General features: G+C 47.7%; 1 protein-coding gene across 1 annotated transcript in view; it reads left to right on the forward strand.

The window, feature by feature from the left end:
• Nucleotides 1–532: 532 nt before the first annotated feature.
• B4galt1 (beta-1,4-galactosyltransferase 1) overlaps nucleotides 533–24,107 on the forward strand; it is a 48,041-nt gene continuing 24,466 nt past the window's right edge. Inside the window, exon 1 of the mRNA XM_048419843.3 lies at nucleotides 533–1,101. Within this exon, the coding sequence (XP_048275800.2) occupies nucleotides 690–1,101 (412 nt within the window). The 5' untranslated portion in view covers nucleotides 533–689. The remainder of the gene's footprint in view (nucleotides 1,102–24,107) is intronic.

Here is a 24,107-nt window from a genome sequence, read left to right on the forward strand (position 1 = left end):
CTGCTGTCCCAAGCCCACACACGAGTCTTTGGGTACGCCAGGAAGTGGTGGGACCGCCCGAGAGCAGTTCGTTTAATGGGGAAGCGTGGTTCGAAGACACTTAAGCCCCACGGTGAACGCTCGAAAGAAAAGCCGAGCGCCGCTGGGAGTGGGATGCCGGTTCAAGCCCTGGATACAGTCGGGCTGGCGGAGCGCCACGTTTAGTCCCCTGGAGCCGCGGCGCACTTGCGTCCCACCCTCCAGAGGGCCCGCCCCTCAAGCCCCGCCCTCCCGTAGCGGCCAGCATCCCCGGCTGCAGGTTCCGCCCCTTAGGCTCTTCCTCCCACCCCTCCCCGTCTCATCCCTCAAACCCCGCCCTTCTCAGAAGGCCCCCGTTGCGGCCCCGCCCCTCAGGCCCCGCCCCCTCAGGTTCCGCTCTCCTCGCCTTCCGAAAACCCGGTTGAGGCCCCGCCCCTTACCGCGGCCCCGCCCCGTGCCCATCCGCGCCTGTGGCTCCCTGCTGATCGCTCCGGAGTCCCGCGGTCCGGGGTGTCGGCTTTCTGCCGCGGGCGGCCGGAGCTGCCCTCCCTGCCTCCCCACCCCCCCGCCCCTCCCTCGATCGCTGTGGTCCGGTAGCTCCTGGCGGGCGGCCTGCGGGCGGGCCGCCCTCTCATCCTTAGCCCACCCCCTCTTAAAGCCGCGGCGGGAAGATGAGGTTTCGTGAGCCGCTTCTGGGCGGCAGCACCGCGATGCCCGGCTCGTCCCTGCAGCGGGCCTGCCGCCTGCTCGTGGCCGTCTGCGCGCTGCACCTCGGCGTCACCCTGGTCTATTACCTCTCGGGCCGCGACCTAAGCCGCCTGCCCCAGCTAGTGGGAGTCTCATCTCCATTTAAGGGAGGCACGAACGGCACCGCCGCCAGCAAGCAGCCCCCGGGAGAGCTCCGGACTGGGGGCGCACGGCCGCCGCCTCCTCTAGGAGTCTCCTCGAAGCCTCGCCCGGGTCCCTCCAGCCCTGGAGCGGCTTTTGATACCGGCGCGAAGAGCAACTTGACTTCGGTCCCATTGCCCCCTACCACTGCACTGCTGTCGCTACCCGCTTGCCCTGAGGAGTCCCCGCTGCTCGGTAAGAACCAGGATCGGAGGTCAGGGACTCCTCGGATTTCCTCAGTAGGGTCACCGGGACGTTACCCTATGATCTGCTAGCCTCAGGGTTTTGATCAGAGTACTTAATCCCCCAAGACCAACTTCGGGGCTGACTCGGGAGAGGTTGGCTGGTTGTCTCAGAGGAAGGGGCCCTCTTGGGAAGTTCTCAGGCTCTTCTGGCCCCAGCGCCAGAAAAGGCCCTGGAAACACCCTTGTTCTTGCCCAAGGCTCAGGAAATTTTGGAGTTGGGGTCGGTTTAAAGTAGCCGGTAGACTGAAAGGCTACTTACTGCCTTGCCTACCTGTAGCAAAACCGGCAGCAACTTCTACGGTTTGAGGACAGGACCGACTGAGCAAACCACCTCCTTTCCCACCATCCTCCACTCCGCCTTTAAACAAATGGCTTAACTTTCTCTTTAAGGTTGCTTTCTGGTTAATGGAGATAATAGACCGCATCTGTTTAAGGAGTTGTTTTGAAGGAGTAAATGAAACACTGTAACTAGGAGTTTAAATAATGAGGATGAACTTTTAGAAACTTGCCACAGTTGTGGGATTTCTTCCTATTGGTAGGTCCTGGACCTAGGGGCCTTCCGTCTCTCACTCCAAGTTCCTTCTCCTGAAGGTTCCTCTTAACCAAAGTGAGCCTGGCTCTCTCCAGGGTCAGAGTGCCTGTGTACTCAGGGGACTGGAGGCCTAAAGTTAACCAGATCGCTCCGGATCGCTGGGGGCTGCACTTCTCTGGCACTGCTCTCCAGCTGATCTGAACCCTGACCCTTCCTTCACCAGGCAGACAGCGGGTAGATGGGTTTACTTTCTAGTACTAAGGAGGCTGGCCCGGGGTAGACCTCTGTTTGGCCTGTAGACCACAGGTTGCTGCCCTCGTTACCAGCCAGGTGGCTGCTCATTTCTAATGCAGGTTCTAGAGAATGTTGTTCAGAGGAGCCCCACCTCCCCACCACAGGCAGGCAGCCTGCCAAGAGCCCTGTCACGTTCCGGGAGAGCCCTGGCAGAGCAGGCCTTCCTATAGTTTCTTGCTCAATTTCTCCAATAATTACTTCAGTATTTTCATATCAAGTTTGGGAGGAACCTCTTGGAATTGGCCAAACACGAGCGGGAAATTGAATTCCTTTGGACTGGGTTGTTAATCTGGGAAACAGGAGTAGTCCTCTGGAGGGTGAAGGAGAATATTAGTCCTACTGGGAAACATCAACTTCAAACATTGTAGTGTTCCTTTCGAGGGTGTTAGATAAGCTTGCCGGTGCTTACCTCACAGGGTTGTTGTAGGACTAGTTGAGATTGTGTACATAGTAAGCATAAAATAGCAAGTAATCAATAATACAGTTTGAGGCTGGGCGGCATTGTTTCCCTAGACCCTGTGGAGATGGCACTGAAGAACACAGGAGGGGAGCGGGTCCCCAGATTACAGAGCATCAGGGCCAGGGCCGTCGTCTGCTTTTGTTTTTGGTTGTTGCCTGGGCATTATGCAGATAAAAAGACAAATTAGTTAGTAAAAAGTACTCCTGGGCCAGGCACATAGCTCAGTCAGTGGAGTCCTTGCCTAGCATCAGAGAGCATTGGGTGTGATCCCAACACCACTTCCGGTGAACAATGCCTGGAGCCGTAGCACTTGAGAGGTGGAGACAGCAGGATCAGAAGTTCAAGGTCATCTTCTCCTGTGTAGTAAGTTGGAGGCTAGCCTGGGATACATCAAACCCTGTTTGTTTCAAAATGAAAGCCAGATACCCATGTTTATAGTTGTTTGGGGTGTAGGGTCTTCCTGCTGAAATATGAGAGAAGTGGTGGCTATAGTTCTGCTGGGCTTGGTTTGGCAATGTGGTGTTGCTAAATTAATTCTAAAACAGACATCTCAAAAGGACCTTTCAGAGAGACAACATTTTAGACTGCAGAGCCAGAGGCCAGGGCCTGACTATCTTCATGTGACTTGCATGGGACTGATGTTTAGGCTGCTGCTGAGGCCACAACCCAGAAATGAGGGTAGAGGTTTTTAATTAATTAATTTATTTTTTAACTGCGCTCTTAGATTTGAATAATGTGCAACTTTTGGAGGGCAGACAGTTCCTGGCCAGGAGGAATCTTAAGAAAGCTTTCAATCTGCCAGGGACTCTGTGTGTGTGTGTGTGTGTGTGTGTGTGTGTGTGTGTGTGTGTGTGTCTCGGGGCGGGTAATCAGGCCCATCTGTTCAGCTGGGCAGGTGTCAGTTGAAGTCCTTGGCCGTGGTTTTGAGGTTGGTGGGAGGAAGCATCCCTGGGGGTTAGCACTGTTGCCCTTTCACTACTTACAGTTCCTTTCCCTGAGTTTCCTCTACTTTCTGGTGTCCAGCGGTCTGAGCCGGACGCTTGGATCTTTTTCAATTGATTGCTGGTGACTTTGAGATGGTAAGGGACCAGATCAGACTGCTGTTAGCTTGCTGTTAGATCTGGCTTCAGTTCGCCAGGACACTTGAATGGACTTTAGATAGGCTGAGGTTAGAATCGTGCTTCTGCAATAGGTCTGACTGGGGGCAGGCTGCATTGTTTTTAGTACTAGTGGTAGCTGGACTCCTCTCTCCTGTGGGGCTAGTATGAGTCCCTGGCTGTCTGTTCCATCCTCCCCAACCCCAGTGCAGGCTATAGGGGCTGGTTGACCTTTCCTGAGAAGTTCTCCAACTTGCCCAGAGAATTCTAGTTAGTTCAGGCTTTTTTTTCTCTAGTCCCGTGACAGGCTTCCAGGTAACTGTGCACTGTACTCTCTACTGACCATGGCAATGGGGCTCTCTTTTCTGGCCACCTGGATGTTTGCCTGCGATGGGAGGAGCTGCAGCCTTGCGGCTCTTTCCCAGAATGTTTATCTTTTTCTCGAATGTTTTATCTGCTCATATTTGGCACAGCTCAAACATGATTTGACTGGCTGTGGCACAGGCATTTTGGGTGTGGTGTTGGTCGAGGAGGTAGACAGGCATATCAGGCTGGATTCATTGGGGGAAATAGCAGGCTGAGCTGGGACCTGGGACAGATAGTGCAAATCCTTCAAGGGGGCAGTGAGTTCTGGGCAACTTCAATCTCAGAGACCCTTCTTGCCCAATTATGCTTTAAGGAGATAACTCTTCATTTGTTCAAAAGGGAAGATTAATGTGTGTGTGTGTGTGAGTGAGTTGCATTTATTTATTTGTGTATGTGTGTATACGTGTGTGGACCTGTGTGCCATGGTGTGAGTGTGGAGATTGGAGGACACCTTGTGGGAGTCAGTAGTTTTCCACTCTGTGGGTTTCAGGGATGGAATTCGTGTTGTCAGGCTTGGTTGCAAACACCTTTACCTGCTGAGCCATCTTGCTGGCCTAGGATTCATATCTAGACGCAAACAGGAGCTCTAGATAACCAAGGCCCTTTTAGAGCACTTGTTGATAGGGCAATTTCCCTGGCTTTGGGGGGTGGGTGCTTGTAGCTGAGCCTCTGCCGTGGCTTGTGAGTGACGTTGAAGATGAAGTACTTGCTAGGTCTGTTCTGGGCTCTTGGCTCTCAGGCATGTCTCTGTATCAGGCTGCTGCCTCCCTTCACCCATGCGTGCACAGGCGGACACAGGCAGGCTGATTAGAACAGCCTGTGCTGGGAGATGTGGGAGAGGACTGTCCTTGACTTATCCACTCTGGGATGACTGTTGGGACCTCATCTCCCTTTCTTTTAAGGGTGAAATCTCATCCTGGGTATTGGAGGAGGTGCAGAGAGCCTCATTTGGATGCAGATCTTGCAGCTTTGAATTTGGGTAACTAGCCCTTTAAGCCGGTTTTGTCTTGCTGCTTTTCTCTGGAGGCAATAATTTATTGATGTGCACACAGATCCTACTGTCTTTTTCTAACGGTCATATTAGACAGAACCTAACCTACCTGGAGCCGAGAAGTACATTCTAGGAAAAACATTTCAAGGCCTCACCTCATCTCAGACACAGTCAGGTAGCCAGAAAGTGGATACCTGATTGCCAAAGTCCTTCAGAAATACCCTCCATGACAGTCTGGATCTTTTTTTTTTTTTTTTTTTTTTTTTTTTTTTTTGTAAAACCTGTTCATTTCTCCCAAATAACATTATGGCAGGAAAAGTGAGATCCCTGCCTGTTCTTTATTCTACACTTCCTAGGGATGTGGCTCAGTGATTTGCATATATATCTTGGGTTTAATCCCAGCACTGAGGGGAAAAATTCCAGGTTCGAGTGTGGGAACCACCTTGGCAGAAGGGCGTCAGATGATCTTGGGACGTGGAAAATAAGAGCCAAATGTAGGATTGGATTAAATCATGGTTTCTCGGTTTAGCATTCCTGGAGGGGACTTGGTGGTTTTCTTGCCTCAGGTTAATGCCCAGAAAGACTAGCTCGGAGGACCAGGAGTTGCCTTGATGGGGCTCAGAGAGTGGAAAGAAGATCTCTAAGGTGCTTGTACATCCCTTCCTCTGAAAGGTCTTATGTGGATGTCCGGATGACTCTGGTAATTGCAGTGTGTACTGTGTGCAGCACTAGAGCTACAAAGAAGGGAAAGGGTCTCCCTTGCAGCAATGCACAATTTAGACAAGAGAGACATAATTACTATGTCTCTGAACTGTGTGTGTGTGTGTGTGTGTGTGTGTGTCCCTTTCCCTAACATTCTAACCTCCCTTCCTTTCATTGAGAGAGAAGCTCAGGCTTGATATCAGAGTTCTTCTGTCCTGATTTTATTTGATTGTGTGAAAATTTTCCTTTTCTTTCCAAAGCTGCCCATTAGCTCTGCTGGGTAACCTTAACTTGCTGCTTTATAATGATCATAATGAGATATCAACGGCCATCTGCCTGGGTATTATGGTCTTTGAGTAGCAGCAGGGTAGGGATTTCCAGGCTAATTTAGGGGTTGAGAATGATGGGGCAGTTGATGCCAAGTCAGCCTGAGCCCTCCCACGGGCTCCACCCTGGGACCGCTCAGACTGTGGAGGCACGGTCGGCAGGCTTATCTTGGCCTCAGTGGGCTAAGGTCTCTGTGAAAGGGGCCTAGTTATTTTTTGGCTAAACCTGGAGATTTCTTCACTTCCAACTTATTTACTCCCTCTATTCCTTATACCCATTCTTTGTTCCCTGTTTGTTCCTGCCAAGAGAGACTGAAATTCTGCTTGAATTAATGTCTACTTGGAGTTTGCAAGGTTTTTTTTTTTTAAATGCAGTGGAATGGTAATCTTTTTATAAGAAATTGTGTGCATGCATGCCTGTGTGTATGTGTGTGTGAGTGTCCGTATGTGTGTGCACGTATGTGTGTGTCCATGTGTAGGCAGGCTTGCACCCTGTGGAGGTCACAGGACAACTTTGGGTATTAGTCCTTGCCCTCCACAGTGTTTGAGACAAGGTTTCTGTCGTTTGCTGCTGCATACAGCGGGGCTACCTGTTCCGTGAGCTGCTGGGATTCTCCTGTGTCCTCCTCCCAGACTGGCTGTAGGAGCACTGGGAATAGAGACATACTATAGCCTGGCTTGTATGTGGGGATTCAGATTTAGGGGCTCCTGATTTCACAACAAAAACTTTATCTGCTGACCATCTCCCCAGCTTCGGAGTGGTCTTCTGACGAATCGGCTTCCCTTGGAGACTCTGATACTGTGATGGTTTTACATTTGATTCTGCCGTAGCTGATGTGCTCCCTGGGCCAGTGACCAGCCAGTCCCTGCAACTTTGAAGGGCCTTAGCAAGGTGTGGGACTGCACTTCATGATCTCCATAGAGCTAGCCTTCCTGTATCTAAACTGGGCAAGGTCTCCTGAAAGCTGTCTGCAGCTGTGACTTAAAAGACCTCAGTTGTGTGCCTTTGTTTGTCTGGGTCTGTGCAGGGTGAGGTGAGGGTGCCATTGTCCCCGGGAGAGCTCTCTAAGTCCTGTTCTGAAAGTCAGAGACCTCTAGGTTAGAGGGTTGTGGTGTTTTGGCCGGATTTTAGTTCTAAGTGAACGTGGCCTAAAGGGATTTGTCCTTAGCAGACAGAGGGATGAGTCACACACCCGGTGTTCTTGTTCTGGTTCCACGTTTTCAACTTGTCCTCAGCCCTCCACTTCCTTGTACAAAGGGAGGCCAGGGGCTGTAACATTTATTGGTTATTGCTGAACTCTTAGCAAGGTGTATTGCTAAGTATATTCTGGGTGTATTGTGTAACTATAATGATTTGCCTCATAGAGGTGTCAGGACAAAGACTGTGGGTCTTCATGTTTTCTTTTTCTTTTTTAGGGTAGGAGCAACCTTTTGTGTGTGTGTGTGTGTGTGTGTGTGTGTGTGTAAAGGTGTGTGTAAAGTGATGCAGGGGATGGGGTTATATAACTCAGTGCAGAGAACTTGTATGATTTGATGATCTCCAGCTCTGAAAACATACAAACAAAAATCAGGCACATTGAAAATAACTTGCGAAGTTAAAAAAAAGAAAAGTACACCCACATTCTTTTCACCCAGATAGACATGCTTCCCTATTTTCTGCCTGTCTTCTCTTTTGACATGTTTAAGAATATAGCTGCTACCTTGTTTCTGGGTCTTTGTTGTTGTTTGTTGTTGACAGTGTCTTCCTAGGTTTCCCAGGCTTGTAACTCCTGTGTTACAAGGAGTACAAGTTATGGTACTCCAGATGGGCTGGTACCATACTCAGTATGCCAGCTAGTTTTTATGTCATTCGACACAAGCTGGAGTCTCTTGGGAAGAGGGAACCTCAGTGGAGAAAATGCTCCCTTCAGGTTCGCCTGTGAGTAAGCCTGTGGTCCATTTTCTTAGTGATCGATATCTGTAGGAGGGCCCATCCATTGTGAGTGGTTCCACCCTTGGGCAGATTGTCCTGGGTGCTATAAGAAAGCAGCCAGGAGAGCCATGAGGGAGGAACAAGCCGATATGCAGCATCTATCTCTTCATGGCTTCTGCTTCAGTTTTAAGTGTCAGATGAAATAATTCCTTTCCTCCCCGAGTTGCTTTTGGTCATAGTCTTTATCACAGCAATAAAATCCTAACTAAGACACCCAGGATGACTGATATCTTTACAGGAGGAACAATAAACTGATATAAATTCATACAGATAGCCTGGTTGTCATCCTTTTTTTTTTATTCATTGCAATCTTGGTCCTGCATCTTTTAAATAATCACAGAGGTGGGATGGAGATACAATTCAGTAGTAGAAGGGTGATTGCTAGCAGTTGTAAGGCCCCAGGCTTGATCCCTGTACTGCAAGAAAATAATAAAACAAAACTAGCAAATAAATCACAAAAGCAGTATATCATCTAGGTTGGCAGAGTATGCCATAGCTGTCTTACCGTCAGCTGTTGTTAGACACATATCTGTGGGTGTCTGGAGGTGTGGTGAGCCTTGTGCTCAAAATTGTACTTTTTGTATGCTGTCTGTAGAACATTTTCCAAAAGAGAAAAAAAAATGATTTTTTTTTTTTGAGAAGCTCTAGGTTTCAAGCCTCCTACGAAGGGTTAAGTGCATTGGAAACGACAGGTTTGCACAGCGCTGTCAAACGATTACCACTTGTGTGGAATGATGGGTCTAGAGTTCTGATTAAGAGGAGAAAAGGGTCAGGAAGCGCCTGGGCAGGTCTCTGGAGCTGGCTGAAGAGATCTGCTGCGGATAGAACCCATGGGGATGGTATGCCCTCAGGAACTTCTCCACTCGTCCCCTTAGCTGCCAGATCCCTGGGTAGGCTCATATGGCCTAATATGGCTCCAGGGCTGAGTGCTGGATGAGTCCTGGTGGGCCAACCACTGCTGTAGACATCATCAAGATGTGACAGAGGGGAGGTAGGAAGGAACCAGCAAATCAGATTCTGAAACACACACAGCTTTGCTGCTACCACGTGTTCCTGAGTTCCAGGGAGGGGCTGTGGTGTGAGACTCTTAGGTTTCCGGGAATTCTCTTAAGGGAAAAAGCCTGGGGAAGCAACAGAGCCTGGCTTTCAGTGAGGACTTGTGGATTACGTCAACAAAGCTTCAGGCTGCTGCACTCTGTGCTTGGCTGTTTCCAAGGAGTATATTTTGAAGTTACTCCATTTTGAATGTCCTCAGTGGAGCTGAATTCTCTTCTGAGGGGGATGTTTGGTGGAGAATCTACCGGGGGTCTTTTGACACTGCGCTTTTTGAAGTTAGAGCAAGGTTGCATTGAAGGAAGGGGCAGGATTCTGCTAGACCAGCTTGACCCACGTAGCCTCTGAGGTCAGGTTCCTTCCTGCCTTTCCATGTGGGCCTGGAGGGGCCTGGTAGGAGCGTCAGTAAATGCTTGGCCCAACGACAGGGTTCCTCCTAAAAATGCCTTTAACATTTTCTCTAAAAGTTCATCCCTGTTTTGCATAATATCCTCTTGCCTTTGACGTCCTGAAACCACAGAGCTGCTATTGGTGCGACAAGACACCAACAGCCTGGAAAGAGTAAGAGACAGGCAGGCAGAAAAGTACTCTAAGCTCGGGGAGACTCAGAGAAGCTGAGTGTCAGGCCAGAGTGGGGACATGGCCTGGTAGCTTCCTCTATTTAGATAAGCATTGTAGGCAGCCTAAGCAGGGGCCCTGCTGGCCAACATACTTAAAAGAGACCCCAAAGGAAGGGGACAGACGTGACCTCATTTGCTTATACAGCAGGCTTTTATGGACAACTACACTGTACGAAGTGCGAGAGGTAGACACAAACAAGGTCCAGCCTCTGGCTATAGAAGAGTCCCTTCACGGTGGGTGAATCAGGTCCAGAGCCTTTCTGTTCAGAGGCTCTGAGGGGCAGGGAGTGAAATGAGTGGTCTGGACTAGGGCCAGCATCAGAAACCAAGGGCCCCTTGCACACAGTGATGCTGGCAGCCCTGCCTTAGCTTGTCTGAACACTGTTCCCGCGCTGTGGTGGGCTGGGGTCTATCGCTGGACAGCCCCTGACCTCTTCTAGTTGCTATCACGTGGCTAAATCTCCGGCTGTTGCCGACAGGGTAGGAGAGGGAAGGAAGTGAAGGCCGACGGAGCCGGAAGACGCTAGAAGAGGCAGTGGCGCTGGCTGTTGGAGACTGCTGTAGGCAGGAGGAACCTCGGGGAGGCAGTGGAGGAGGCTGGAGTGGAGTGGAGAGGGCAGGGCGGATCTGCAACTCTGGTCGATTCAGAGTTCTGCCCCTGGGGTGTTAGGCCAATCCAGACTCTTTTGGGTCCTGTTGCCTCCCTGAAGCTCAAGTGAACGGTTTCTCTCCTCCCGAAATTCTAGTGTGGGGCGTGTGTAGAGATAGCAGCTCTCTCGAAAGGCCTCAGAAATTCCTTGTGGGGCTCACCACCCACTGCTTTCAGCGCATTTGTGGTGAGGCTGCTTCTGAGGCTTTTGGCCTCTCTGTCGATAAGCATGATGATGTAGCAGGAGCATGGCTGAGAAATAGAGCGAGGAGGCTTGAAAGATGGATGGCTCAGCCGTTAAGCGTGCCCTGCTTTTCTAGAGGACCCGAGTTTGGTTCCCAGCACCAACCCTGAGTGGTTCGCAGCCACCTGACTCTTGCTCCTGGGATCTGATTGTCCGGACCTCTGAGGGCGCTTGTGCACACACAGTAAACACTCACACGGACAAACATGAAGTGAAGAATGGCTTTGTCATACTAGGCAGCTGTGAGGTCTGAGACCGTTGTCTCTGCGGGCCTCAGTGTTCTCCTGTATAAAATGGGGTAATAATAGTATCACTTAAGAGATGAGAGGTTTAGGGAATGGCCAGGAAAAGGCCTAAAATAGCGCCTGGTGCGTGTTAAGCTCTGATTGTGCTGCTTATCTTTGATAATGGCGATGCTATATGTCCCCTGAGGATACCCGAGGTCACACAAATTGTACTGAACCCTATTTGTCTGTGACAAACCTTAATTTCTAAATCAAACATAGATAAGAGACAATAGTAGCAAAAATAGAACAATTTTATAATGGTTACCAATATGCTGTAATACAAATTCTTTAAGACTAGTGGATGGTTTGTAGAATTTTGCATGTGGTGTTTTAGGACCGTAGATAGGACTAGACCAGGGTGGTAACTGAAATTGTGGAATGGAAAACTGAAGGGGAGGCTGGAATTCTCATTTTTGATGGATTTCCCCCTTGCCAGGGACCAGGAATTGAACTAGGAACCTTGCGTATTTTAGACAAGCACTCTACCACTGAGCCACACCTCCAGCCCAGCCTCCCTTGTGTGTATGTATATGTGTGTCTGCATACATGCTTGCTCACATGCACACACTGAAGTATGTACATGTGGAGGCTAGAGATCATTGTCCTATGTCTTCCTCAATAGTTCTCCACCTTGCTTTTTGAGCAGGTTTCTCAGTAAGCCTGGAGCTCACTGCCTAGTGTGGCTGGCTAGCAAGCTCTGGAGCCCCACTCAGCCCATTCTTCCCGACTCTAAGTTCACAGACATGTACTGCCGAGCCTGACTTATCCGATGTAGATGGTCTGAACTCTGGTTTTCCGGCTTGCACGGCAAGCACCTTACCCGCTGAGCCATACCTTCCTTCCCCCACTCATGTGTCCTACTTTATGGGATCTGTTCTCTTTATAGTTGAAAATGATACCACATTAGATTTTTTTATTTTTATTTTTATTTTTTTCACATTAGATTTTTTTTTGAAATTGTCCCTACCACTGCAATAAAGCTACTATGTCAAAATGCACGGATAGTTTACTGTTACAGTCATAATTATTGTGTGAAACTAATTTAAATCCACCTATTTCTATTACCTTCCAAAGTGTAATTTTGCCTTTACTTAACCTGATTATCTTTAGTTGTGGCTGCCTAGTATCTTTTTACCGTTTTTTTTGAAACAGGGCTTCTCTGTAACCCTAGCTATCCTGGAACTTGCTCTGTAGGTCAGCCTAGCCTCGAACTCAGAGAGCTGATTGCCTCTACCCCAAGAGTGCTGGGATTAAAGAAATATGACACCACTTCCTGGCTTAACTGTTTTGTTTTTTAATTAAAAATTTTCTTTTCTAATTAAAGATTTTTTCATAGGATAGACTCGGATCATGTTTTCCCCTCCCCTAGTTTCTCTAGTTTTCACTGTGTAGTCAAGGCTGACCTAAAATTCATAATCCTCCTGCCTCAACTTCATGCCTGTTTACTAATCTTACTGCTAATTCCTTAGTGTTCTTCATTTCAGGTTTCACTGTCATAATCTTGAACATATTTTGTAGGATATAATTCTTTATTTCAATTGAATTACTGAGGCATTTATCTAATTAATCTTTATCAATAAAAAAGCGGGAGTCAGACATTGGGGTAAGGACCCAAAAGATCAGAGAAGCATGGGAGCAGCCACAGTGACTTCCTGCCTCTTTTGTTCCTTCCTCTAAAAGGGGCTGAGATCCTCTCTCAGCCTCGCCTTACTACTTCCTGTCTCCTATCTGTCCATAGATCTCCAAACCTCTGTGGTTCATTTCAGTCAGCTAGTACCTAGCTCCATTCTCTGACCCAAAGCAAGCTTTGTTTTCAGAATGAAATCAAAATATCACACAACAAATTACTTCCTGGGGATATATTCTTAGAAAGAATCTGTAGGTCGGTTATGGTCATCCTGACAACGTGGGTTCACATTGCCACACTGCTTTCTGAGAGGTCTGGATTGTTCACAGGCTCTAAATTTGAAATTCCCGACTTCTAAAGAATGTGGATTCAAAGAGAGTGTTGAATCTATCTTGAGCTTCATGTGAACTTTCCTAGTGTGTCTCTCTCTCCCCTGGTGGGGGGAGGGGGAGAGAATTTTCCCAAGCATGGCATGCTTTTTTTTAAACAGTGACTGCCTCTGCCTCCGGGCTGTTCCTGCCTGGGTGCTCAGTATTCTAAAGAGGAATCTGCTGATTCTTTATACTCCATAAGCAGAGATGATTTATACAAATCATCTTTATCAAAAATGAGTGAACTTTCCTCTTTCCTTTATAAGCAAAGCCAAGCTTATAGAATAGGATCAGACGTTAGCTATAAAAGCCTGACTTTAAAATGATATTGGTCTAAACCTTTGTGAGTTGGTTACATGCAGCCAGTCATAGAGACTCTTAGGAATCGTTTGTGACAGACTAGCCTGGGTGCTTGATCTTTTAACCTGAGTGGACAAATTCCTGTGTAACAGCTCTGGTTTATAGAAGCCAATAACAGCACTCAAATCAAAGAACACTGAAATCATACTGGATTAAAAATAAGTTGATGCAAGTTGTCCAAAATCTACAACTACGAGGGGCTAGTATTTTCCTTGCACATGCCTTTTGTCTGGCTTACAGGGCTGGAGGTTGAGTTCAGGGCCTCGTACATGCCAGGGCAGGCCTCTCTGGGAGACCAGTAGAAGCTTGCTTAATTGCATAAATGGTAAAGTGATTAGAGCCAGTGATTTCAAATGACCACAAGTTTCTAGATCCAGGAGAGGGGTCCTTATTCAACTTGTAAGGGGCACCGCCTTCCTCCTCTAGTCACTTCCTGTGTCTTCTACCCAGTTCACAGTTCCCTTCTGATGTAGTAAGACACTCTGGGTGCTTTGAATCAGGTCAGAGCTGTTTTCTTCCTATGTGAAATGGGATCGTTTCTTTCCTTGGAGGGTTCACAAGAGGATTCAATGATACGAGATGTATAATTGTTGATCAGCGCTGCTCCTCGGGCACAGAAGGCGTCCATTCAGTTCCCTAGGCTGACTTGGTCAAGTGTCTTGCCAATGGAGAGGTGTGAAGCTATGACCAAAGCTTATGGAAGCAGAAAACTCAGAATTGAGAATGGTCTGGCTGTGTGGACGGACCTCCTCCAGGCCACAAGGAGAAGGGCTTCACCTTGTTCATCCACACTGGGAACATACTTAGACTGTGTGCTTCCACGTGTTAGGTGTGCCAGGTATTTGTAGCAACCTGCACAGTCTTCTCAGGGTAGACAGTTTGCGAGTATTCAAATCATAAACAGTTACAAGTTTTTCAGAAGGAGTCAGAAAGGAGTGTTTTGTGGAGTTGGATATTTTGTGGAGTCTCGAGAGGAAAGAAGGTATGTTATTAAAATAGAAAACTGGAGAATTCTACACAGAGAAACCCTGTCTTGAAAAACAAACAAACAAAATGGAAACCAAATGTGTGTTCATTTAGGTCGTATGTCTGGCGTGATGGCAGACCACCTAAGGCACAAGCCTGGGCTAGCCTTCTATGTTCTACATAGGGGCTGGAGTTGAAATCCAGGATGCCCAGTCTGTAAGTCAGGTCTGCTGCCAGTGTACTGAGTGATCTCTGGGTCTCAGTTTCTCGCTAACCAAGGGTTAGCGTGGGTGCTCATTGGAGTACCTTCCTGCCTGATGTTGCTAGTGCAGCCATGGTTAGCCGAAAGACTTCACTGAAAGACACTGAAGTGTGTACCAGGGCCACCTTGTAAAGCTGGGATAGTTGTCAGTGGAGCGTGTGAACCAGACTTGAGTCTCAGCTGAAGAATGCATACTTGCCCTGCCCTCACATGATGTTGTGGTTTACAGATTCACACCTGAGAACTATGCAACTGAGTTACAAGAAAGCTTTCTTTCTCCTTCTCTCTTTCTCTTCCTCTCTCTCTCTCTCTCTCTCTCTCTCTCTCTCACACACACACACACACACACACACACACACACACACACCGTATTCCATGTTTTATATAAATTATAACTGTTGGGCTGCATTCATAGCTCCCCATGGGTGCCTTTGGCACACACACACCTGCTTAGATTCATCAGGCAAGCCCAGTGCCTAAGCAGAACAACAGATGCTAGGGCTCAGCTGTTGACTTGCTCAGTGTGAAAACCTAGTCAGTGGGCACCAGTCTGACTATAGAGTCCTAGACTGCAGCCACAGCCCCACCAACCGTGTGCACCTTCATAGTTCAGCCCTCCCTGCATGCCAGGCGCCAGGGAAAGTTTCTCATTAGCACTCACAGCACATTTTCCTGCTAAGGTCTGTTCTGACGAGACCTCTGTTATAATTGTTATAATGCCGAGTAGCTCTGGTACAAGAGGGCGTCCCTTTGTTCTTCCCAAGTGGGAAAATACTCAGGTTTCTACTGTTAAGAATTGTGTTGGAAAGGGAGTTTCATGGTGCACGCCTTTTATCCCAGCACTCGGGAGATGGAGACAGGAGGCTGTCTGTGAGTTCGAGGCCAGCCAGGTCTATAGAGTGACTTCCAGGACAGCCAGGGCTACACAGAGAAACCCTGTCTCAAAAAGACAAACAAAACAAAACAAAAACAAACAAACAAAGGAATTCTGTAGATGCAGACAGCTGTACCCAGAAGGCCACAGGTTTCTCGGGGAGTCGAGGAGTCAAAAGCCAGAGAAGTAGGCTTACTCTGGCCTTAGATCATGTCAGACTGTCGCGGTGACAGCCCCGACCTGCAGGCCTAGGGGTCCAGACGCCTTCCTCCCTTCCCCGGCAGCCCTGGAGAGGCCTCCCACTCCGCTGCCACTGCTAGTCTCTTCTTTCCCATCCAGCTCTCAGACTCCATCTCATGGCCCGTTGTCTTCTCTGTTTAGTTGCTGGTTTTGCTGCCTTCTTTGCTATTTGTTGTGTTTTATCTTTATTCTCACTTCCGTCACTGAGCCCCAACACGGGCAGCCCTGCTCCTGTGTTTACCGCACGTGTGTGTGCTTCCACTGGTTACACTGGAACCTCTGGAATGTGTGTGTATGCATTTCTCATTTCAAACCATTACATTTTTTAGATTGACACGCAGTAAAATTGATTTCTTTGTCATGTAGTTTTGTGGACTCAAAGACGCTTATATTTGTGTCAATCCCACCGTAATCAAAATACAGGCCGGTTTAGTCCCTGCCAACGCCCGTCTCATGAGCCATAGCCTCCCCTCAGTAGCCCCACCCTCACCTCACAGTCTACACGTCACAGAACTCACTGTTTAGGCCAGGCTGACGTTGGACTCTCTATATAATCCTCCTGCCTCCGCCTCCCACATGCTAGGATTGTTGAACTATCACACCCAGCTATCTATTTTTTATTACTTTTATCTCCCTCCATCCCAGGGCCTTACACAAAATAGATAAGCACATTACCACTGAGCCCCAGCTTTAAAAGGAGAGAGAGAGACAGAGACAGAGAGAGGGAGAGAGAACACGTGCGCTTGTGTTTTGAGACCAGATATCTGTTGTATGGTCTTGGCTGGCCTAGAATTCATGTTTCTTCTCCACTTCCCGAGTCCTGGCCTGGCAGGCACCCCTGCCTAGTTCCTTATGAAGATTTTGTCAGTTGTACCAATAATGTGGTAAAAAAAAAAAAAGTCAGAAATCATGTATTATATTCAGCCTCTCTATCTGGCACCATAGCCCAAACTTCCTTTGTATTTTATGACAGGACATTGTTGAAGAGTAGAAGCCAGTTATTTGTAGGAGTTCCCTCAGGTTTGCTGTTTGTTCATGAAGACATGTTTTGTGTGTTTTGTTTTGTTTGGACAGGGTCTTACTATGTAGCCCAGGCTAGCTTTACACTTGTGTTCCTCCAGAACTACCCCCTCAGCCTACTGTTACTATGTGAATATTCAATTTTCATCAAACTTCCCTTCACTGAATTGTTTTTTTATTGCTGTGGTTATTCCTGAATCAGTTACTATGGTGGTTGATTTCTTGCATTTGTTACTTAAAAGATCCCTCCCATCAATTCTGTTGGAATTATAGATCTCTACTCTTGGAATTATAGATCAATAAAGATTGAATTATTTTTTAAAATTATTTTTCGAGATTATAATATAATTATATGGTTTTCCCCCTTCCCTCCCTCCAAACTCTCCTATATACTACTCCTTGCTCTCTTTCAAGTTTATGGTCTTGTTTTTTCACTGATTGTTGTTACATACATACTGTATATGCACAAGTATTCCTAAATGCCTAAGTACAGCCTGCTCACAGACTGATGGTTCTCAGGTTTTACTTTATTCAGTGGGTTACAGCTTCTGCTGCCATTCCTTATTCTGATGCTTACCATCCCAGGCTTCCCCGTGGGATTTCCCGCGGGCTGGATCCTGTCCTTCTTGGAGCAGCTTCTTTTAGGAAAGAGTGAGGCGTTTCAGGAGGCTGCTCTTTCCCTGAGAGCCCTGGCACCAGCCGTCTCTCCAGTGAGTCCCAGTTCTTTTCAGGAGAGGATATATTTAGAAAGCAAGAACTCGCTGCCAGCTGTTCACTTTTGTTTTCAGGGTCCGTTTACATGTGTGCTCTTAGCCTGTTGATTCAGACTGCCCGGTGATACTTCTCTCGTTTTCTCCTCTTTTTCTTTTCCCATGCTCCTTGCCCAGATAGCATCATGAGGAACATCTGTATACAGGATCCTCCTGCCTCTGCCTTCTATGTCATTGGAGGAACACTGGAATTACAGATGTGTGCTACCAAGCCCAGCTTTCTGTGTGTTTCTGAGGATTTGAACTCAGGTCCTAATGCTTGTGCAGCAAATGCCTTATCCCCTGAGCATCTCCCCAGCCTACCATGGGCTTTCTAGGAACCTTCTTTTCTGAGATTGACAGCTAAAGGCGGGTACATTTTATACAAATCCCAGCTAAGGGGTAGGAGAAGAAATCTTTCTTTAGGGTTTCACAAAAAGAAGCAGAAATTCATTCTTGGATTTCTTTACAAAGGTGAACACCAAGCTAATTGACTGGGCCACAGACAACCATAGATTTAATTTAAGAGCCGAGGGTCTCTGTTTTCAGTGCTGGTAGAAACCTCACCTTGGGTGGAAACCTTTCTACCTTTGGACAGAAGGAAACTGTCACATCTCCAGTTCTGGAATCCCAAGAGGTTTTTCCTGCTTCTTTGCCCCCACTAAGCCTAAGAGGCACCGCCAACAGACACACTGGAGAAGGGTTAGCTCAGTGACGTCAGTCTACGCCCTGGAACCGAGGTTGAGAAGGATTCTGAGACACAGATAGACCATAGCAGAGGGACAGCAGAGGCGTGACTTACACTTGGCCCTCCTCCATGGAGCTGTATCATGACCATCAAAACCCTAAAGGACTAGTGAAGGGCAGAGCTAGACAGCCTGAATAAGAAGACTTTGAGATTTGGAGACTCGGGCTTATTCTCACAAGGGATGAGTAGCATGTGTGAAGAGTGTGTTTTGTGTGGCAGTGCGAGGCTCAGGTGAGGAAAGGCAATGAATGTATTTTCACTAGGTTAGTCCATCCTTTGACACAAACTCAAATTATAGGCCTATAGCCTGAAGAAAATTTTAATTTAAAATTTAACTTTATTTTGGGCAGTACCAGCAGCTGATGAATCAGGAGCCATTATCTGGAAACAAAATGGAGGTTTAGAGTTTAGAAATAAGTGGTTTTGTCCCAAAGCAAAACAAAACCTAAGTAAGCAAATGAACAGAAAACAACCCCAGTACTCATATTAAGATGCAGCTTCCTAGGGCTGGAGAGATGGCTCAGTGGTTAAGATTAACTGCTGCTCTCCCAGAGGACCCCTGGGTTCAATTCCCAGAATCCCCATGGGGACTCATAAGTGTCTTTAACTCCAGTTTCAGGCGATGCGATGTTCTGTTTTTATCTCTGAGGGCACTAGACACACCTGTGGTACACAGACATCACACACATGGAGATAAAACACTCACACACAGACAACTTTAAAACATAAATTAAAATAAAATTAAAAAACCGGAGCTGTGACTTTCTGGGCTGCTCAGCATGTGTGTGGACATAGACGTGCTGCCCAGCAAGGCTGTCCCTTCACTTCACAGCTGGAGTGGGACGGTGGGCAGCCTCACCAGCATGTGTGTGGGCATAGACGTGCTGCCCAGGAAGGCTGTCCCTTCACTGCACAGCTGGAGTGGGACAGTGGGCAGCCTCACCAGCACTGTGAAAGCCAGCAACAGTGCTTGGCCTTTGACGCTTGGGGAGGTCTTTAATGTCACTGTGTGAGAAATGACAGTTCCACGAAGTAGAGGGCTCACCGTTGGTGAGGCTACTTTCTGCACATAGCCGGTTACACAGTGGGGCAGTGTGGGCATGTGACAAGGTGGCCCTGAGCAGAGATATGGACAGAGGAGCAACTAGCCCCACCATGATACAACTTGCTGCTTGACCTTCTGGCTTCGCCTTGAGCAAATACTTTGTTTTCCTCATCTCTTAGCGTAAAGTTACTGTACAACAGATGTTCTGTTTCCTGTCGAAAATGGGTGATGAGTTGGCAGAAAGAAAACGGGTGTGGAACTTGCGTTCTGTGCACGTGCCCAAGATGTGTCCGCAGTAGGAAAAGATGTGTTTCTCTTTCCTCTCTTTTTAAAAATTTGTCTTATTCTGATAGCCAAGTTCTAGATTTGAAACCAGGCATAGCTGTGCACAGCCTGTAATCCCAGCACGTAAGGGTAGAGGTTGTAGCACTTCAAGGCCATCCTCACCTTTTTAGTAAGTTTGAGCTGCTTGGGCTTTGTGAAAATCTGTCTCAAAATAGAACAAAAATTATTTTATTTAAATCTTTTAAAAAGATTTGTATTTGCCGGGCATGGTGGCGCGTGTCCTTAATCCCAGCGCTTGGGAGGCAGAGGCAGATGGATCTCAGTGAGTTCCAGGCCAGCCTGGTCTACAAAGTGAGTTCCAAGACAGCCAGAGCTGTTACACAGAGAAACCCTGTTGTGAAAAAATATATATTTATTTACTGTATGTCTTAGGGTTTTTATTGCTCTGAAGATACCATGATCATGGCAACTCTTATAAGGGAACATTTAATTGGGGGAGCTTGCTTACAGTTTTAGAGTTCAGTCTATTGTCATCATGGCAGGGAGCATGGTGGCTGCAGACAGACATGGTGCTGGAGTAGCTGAGAGTCCTATGTTGACTGAGACACTGGGAAGTAGCCTAAGCATAGGAAACCTCAAAGCCCACCCCACAGTGACACACTTCTTCTAACAAGGTGATACCCACTCCAACAAAGCCACACCTCCTAATAGTGCCAATTCCTATGAGATTATAGGGACCAATTACATTCAAACTACCACAGTGTATGTATGGGCTTGAGGGTGTGTGCCATGGCACATTTGTGGTAAAGCTATGGAAGGCAGTTGTCCCTCCCTCATGTGGGTTCTGGAGACTGACCCCAGTTCAATAGGCATGTGTCATCAGACAGCAAACACCTTTACCTTTGACCTGCTGGGCCATCTTGCTAGGCCACATTTGAAGTCTTTCTATTGGAAGATGTTTTCTTTGGAGATGGAACTAAAGGCTGGAATCACCTTTCCTTGGATTATAGTTAAAATTATTTTTAGTTTAAAGAACTTTAAAGACATGTCCCAAAGGTACAATAAATGACACAAACATTTGATTTAAGAAGTAAATTATTGACCGGGCAGTGGTGGCGTATGCCTTTAATTCCAGCACTCAGGAGGCAGAGGCTAGCAGATCTCTGTGAGTTCGAGGCCAGCCTGGTCTACAAGAGCTAGTTCCAGGACAGGCACCAAAAACTACAGAGAAACCCTGTCTCAAAAATCCAAAAAAAAAAAAAGAAGTAAATTATGGCCAGGTGGTGGAGTGCACGCCTTTAATCCCAGCACTTGGGAGGCAGAGGCAGACGGATCTCTGGGAGTTCCAAGTCAGTCAGGACTTCAGAGTGGGACTCTGTCTTTAAAAGAAAAAAAAAAAAGATAAACTACTTATAGTGACTTGGAAATCTTTGAGAGTTAAGTGGTTTTTCTTAATTAAAATAACATTTATTTCGTGTGTGTTGGGGTTGTGGAAGTCACAGCGTGTATGTGACAGTTCTCTCCATCCACCTTTTGGATCCCAGGGTTCAAACTTAGTCCTCGGGCTTGGCAGCAGGTGCCTTCATTCACTGAACCATCTTGCTAACCCAGTTCTATAAAATAATTTTAGCGTGTTCATAAATGTATATGGTGTGTGTGCTCGTGTATGCGTGTGTATGTGTGCCACAGCACAGGTGTAAAGGTCAGAGGACAGCTCTGAGGAGCCCGGTCTCTCCTTTCGCCATGTGGGTCCTAAGGCAGATTCTGGTTATTCGGCATGGTAGTAAGTACCTTACCCCCTGAGCTATTTGATTTGAAAGCTCGGCGAGAAACGCTTTCTTCCCGTGGGAACTGAGAGCCCAGTGGTGTTCTTTACCCCTGTTCTATCTGTCTTCACTTGGAATTCACTGAAATGCGTTGTTGCTTGTGTCAGTAGCAGAGCAGCAAGGAGGACGGAGTGCAGGGCCAGTTGGGGAAGGCTGTATAGTCGTTTTTGTTTTTACTCCTGGGGACCTGCCATCCAGCTCCCAAATAAATACATGGAGACTTATTCTTACGTATGAATGCCCGGCCTTAGCTTGGCTTCTTTCTAGCCAGCTTTTCTAATTTAAATTACCTTATTTCTCTTTCACTACGTTTTGCCCCTGCGCTTTTCTCCTTCCTTTACTCTATATATCTTTCCTTACTCTGTGGCTGGCTGGGTCGCTTTCCCTGGTCTCCCCCTCTCCTCCTTTCCTTGCTCCTCACTTCCCTAGATTCCTCTTCCGGTTTATTCTCTTTGCCCACCAGCCCCACCTATTTCTTTCTCCTGCCTAGCTATTGGCTGTTCATCTCTTTTTTAGACCAATCAGGTCACTGTAGACAAAGTAACAGAGCTTGCCGGAATTAACAAAGCAACACAGCTTAGCCCCATTAAACAAATACTCCACAGCACAGATGAACGTAATACATCCTAAGCTAATATTCTACAGCAGAAGGTGTGTGTGTGTTTGTTTTAGTGTGTGCTGTGTTTCAGAAGCAGAGGGACTCGCTGGCAAGTGGATACAATCTGTATGATGACCGCCCCCCCAAGAGGCACCAAGGGCCCCCCGCAGAGCTGTGCTGCCTGCAAAGCTTTCCTTGACTCTGTGCCTGGCCCTGGTGTCATTTCCCCCCTTGGGTATCAGGTCACCACTGTCACATGCCCCACCATGACCTGCTCTGCTTGGCCTCCTCATGTTTTGTCTTGGGCTCTCCCCAACTGCCACACTGAAAGCAGCAGCCTCTTCTTAAGGCGCCCTCTGGGACCCTTGGTGCATGGTAACTGCTAGTGGGGTGCAGGTCTGAGTGACTGTGATGTTGTGACTATTTCAGATAAGTGGATGAAAATAGAGCAGACCTCCTGGACCGGCGTGGGGGGTGGGGAGAGGCGAATAGGTTTAGTCATATCAGTTAATCAGTCCGTGCGGATCTAGAGGGTGTGTCCTCCTCCAGAGGCTGAAGAGAAGGTTTTGGGTCAGCTCTCATTTCTAGACTAAAGAGCACCTGAGTCTTGTTTTGTTTTGTTTTGTTTTGTTTCTTTTTGAGATAGAGTCTCATGTAGCACAGGCTGGTCTTGATCCTCTGACCAAGCTACGCTTCCCATGTGGTAAGATTATTGGCTTGTGTCGTCAGCCCTGGTTTAATAATGTGTCTCTCCCAAGCCCAGACATCCTGTTGCACTGCCTGGCTGCTTCTGGTGCATTCCTGCCCTTTGGAATCCAGAGGCACAGAGAGGAGAGGCTCCCACACACGCACACCGAGTCTGTGGGCCAGCATGTTATTAGGGAGGTCAGAAGAGGCACTGGATGGTGAGATCTGGGACTTGGCCCCAAACACGGATCCAAAACCATAGTTCCTAGAGTACCAGCCTCCCAGGCCCTGTCTACTGAACACTCCCCAGATGGTGGGATTTCTTGCTTAGAAAATTTTTGTAGGAAATTTAGAAGCCTGGCACTTAAAGATCTGGAAGGATATTTTTTAAGCATAAAATTTAAAAAAAAAAATCAATCCAATATCAAAAGCCACCATGACTTCTTATTTTCCTAAGAAAAAAGACCTTTGAACAGACTAAGATGCCCTCAATCCTGGAAGAAATACAGCTCCCCCAGTGAATTTTGTTAGCTTGATGTACATGATTTCAGCATTTCTTTTGGTTTCTCCAAGACAGGGTTTCTCTGTAGACCAGACTGGCCTTGAACTCAGAGATCCGCCTGCCTGTGCCTCCCAAGAGCTAGAATTAAAGGCATGTGCCACCACTGCCCTGCTGATTTCAACGGTTACTGTTGTCACCACCTAGCCTCAGGTGGGGATTATGTCCTAAACCACTCACTGGCCTGTCGGTTGGAAATCAGTGACCTGGAGGTTTCTGTTTCCTGAGGCTGGAGGATTGATCCGGTGGCCTCGCCAATATAAGAGTGGGCCTGTGTTGAGGTTGGCTTAGATTAACCCTGCTTTTTCTTTCTTTTCTTTTTCTTTTTCGCTTTTTGGTTTTTTGAGAGAGTCTTTTTTTTCTGTAGCTCTGGCAGACCTGGAATTTGCTCTGTAGATCAGACTGGCCTCGAACTCAGAGATCTACCTGCCTCTGCCTCCCAATTACTAGAATTAAAGATGTGCATCACCAAGCCTAGCTTAGCCCTGCTTTTGATACAGGGGCATACATGTGTTTGGTTTTGCTGTGTCTTTTAAGGAAGCAGTGGAATTTGCAGAGTCGAACTCACACATTGAAGTTATTGAGCAACTTACACAAAAGGCCATGACCTGGACTCCCAGCCGCGAGGCCCACGTGGCAGTGCTTGGGCCTGGGGAGCCGAGGACAGCTCACGTCTCATCTGCTTACGTAACCCTGCTTTTCAGCTTTCAGAGCCAAGAAAACACACAAGCCAGCCCAGCGGGGCTGAGGCCTGTGGAAGCAGACGCCATGCGCCACACAGTCAGGGTGCCCTGGCCCAGCCTGAGCGTTGTCACGAAGTTCTCAGGCTTTTGCTGCCCCTTGTTACGCTTCCTGTGTCTATAGGCAGTGGCTCCGAGAACTGGTAGCAGAGGTACATGTCTATGAATGGTGCCAGTCCTCGCCTGCCTGGAGTCCAACTCCTTGGATTTTCATATTGAGGTGGAGCTGGGTGTGCAGTGGAGGCTAGCTCCTCAGTATGACAGAAGTTCTGCAGCTTCCTGGCTGACACTGGACCCGAGAAGGCGTTGGCTTCTGGGCCTGCTGCTGCTGTGTGCTCTTCACCCTAGAGGGTGAGCTGCAGGATTCCCAGAATGTGGGGGTCAGAGGTGGGAGTCGGGGAAGAGT

Source organism: Myodes glareolus, chromosome 16, assembly GCF_982192425.1.
Source record: "Myodes glareolus chromosome 16, mMyoGla1.1, whole genome shotgun sequence".
Lineage (NCBI taxonomy): Eukaryota > Metazoa > Chordata > Mammalia > Rodentia > Cricetidae > Myodes > Myodes glareolus.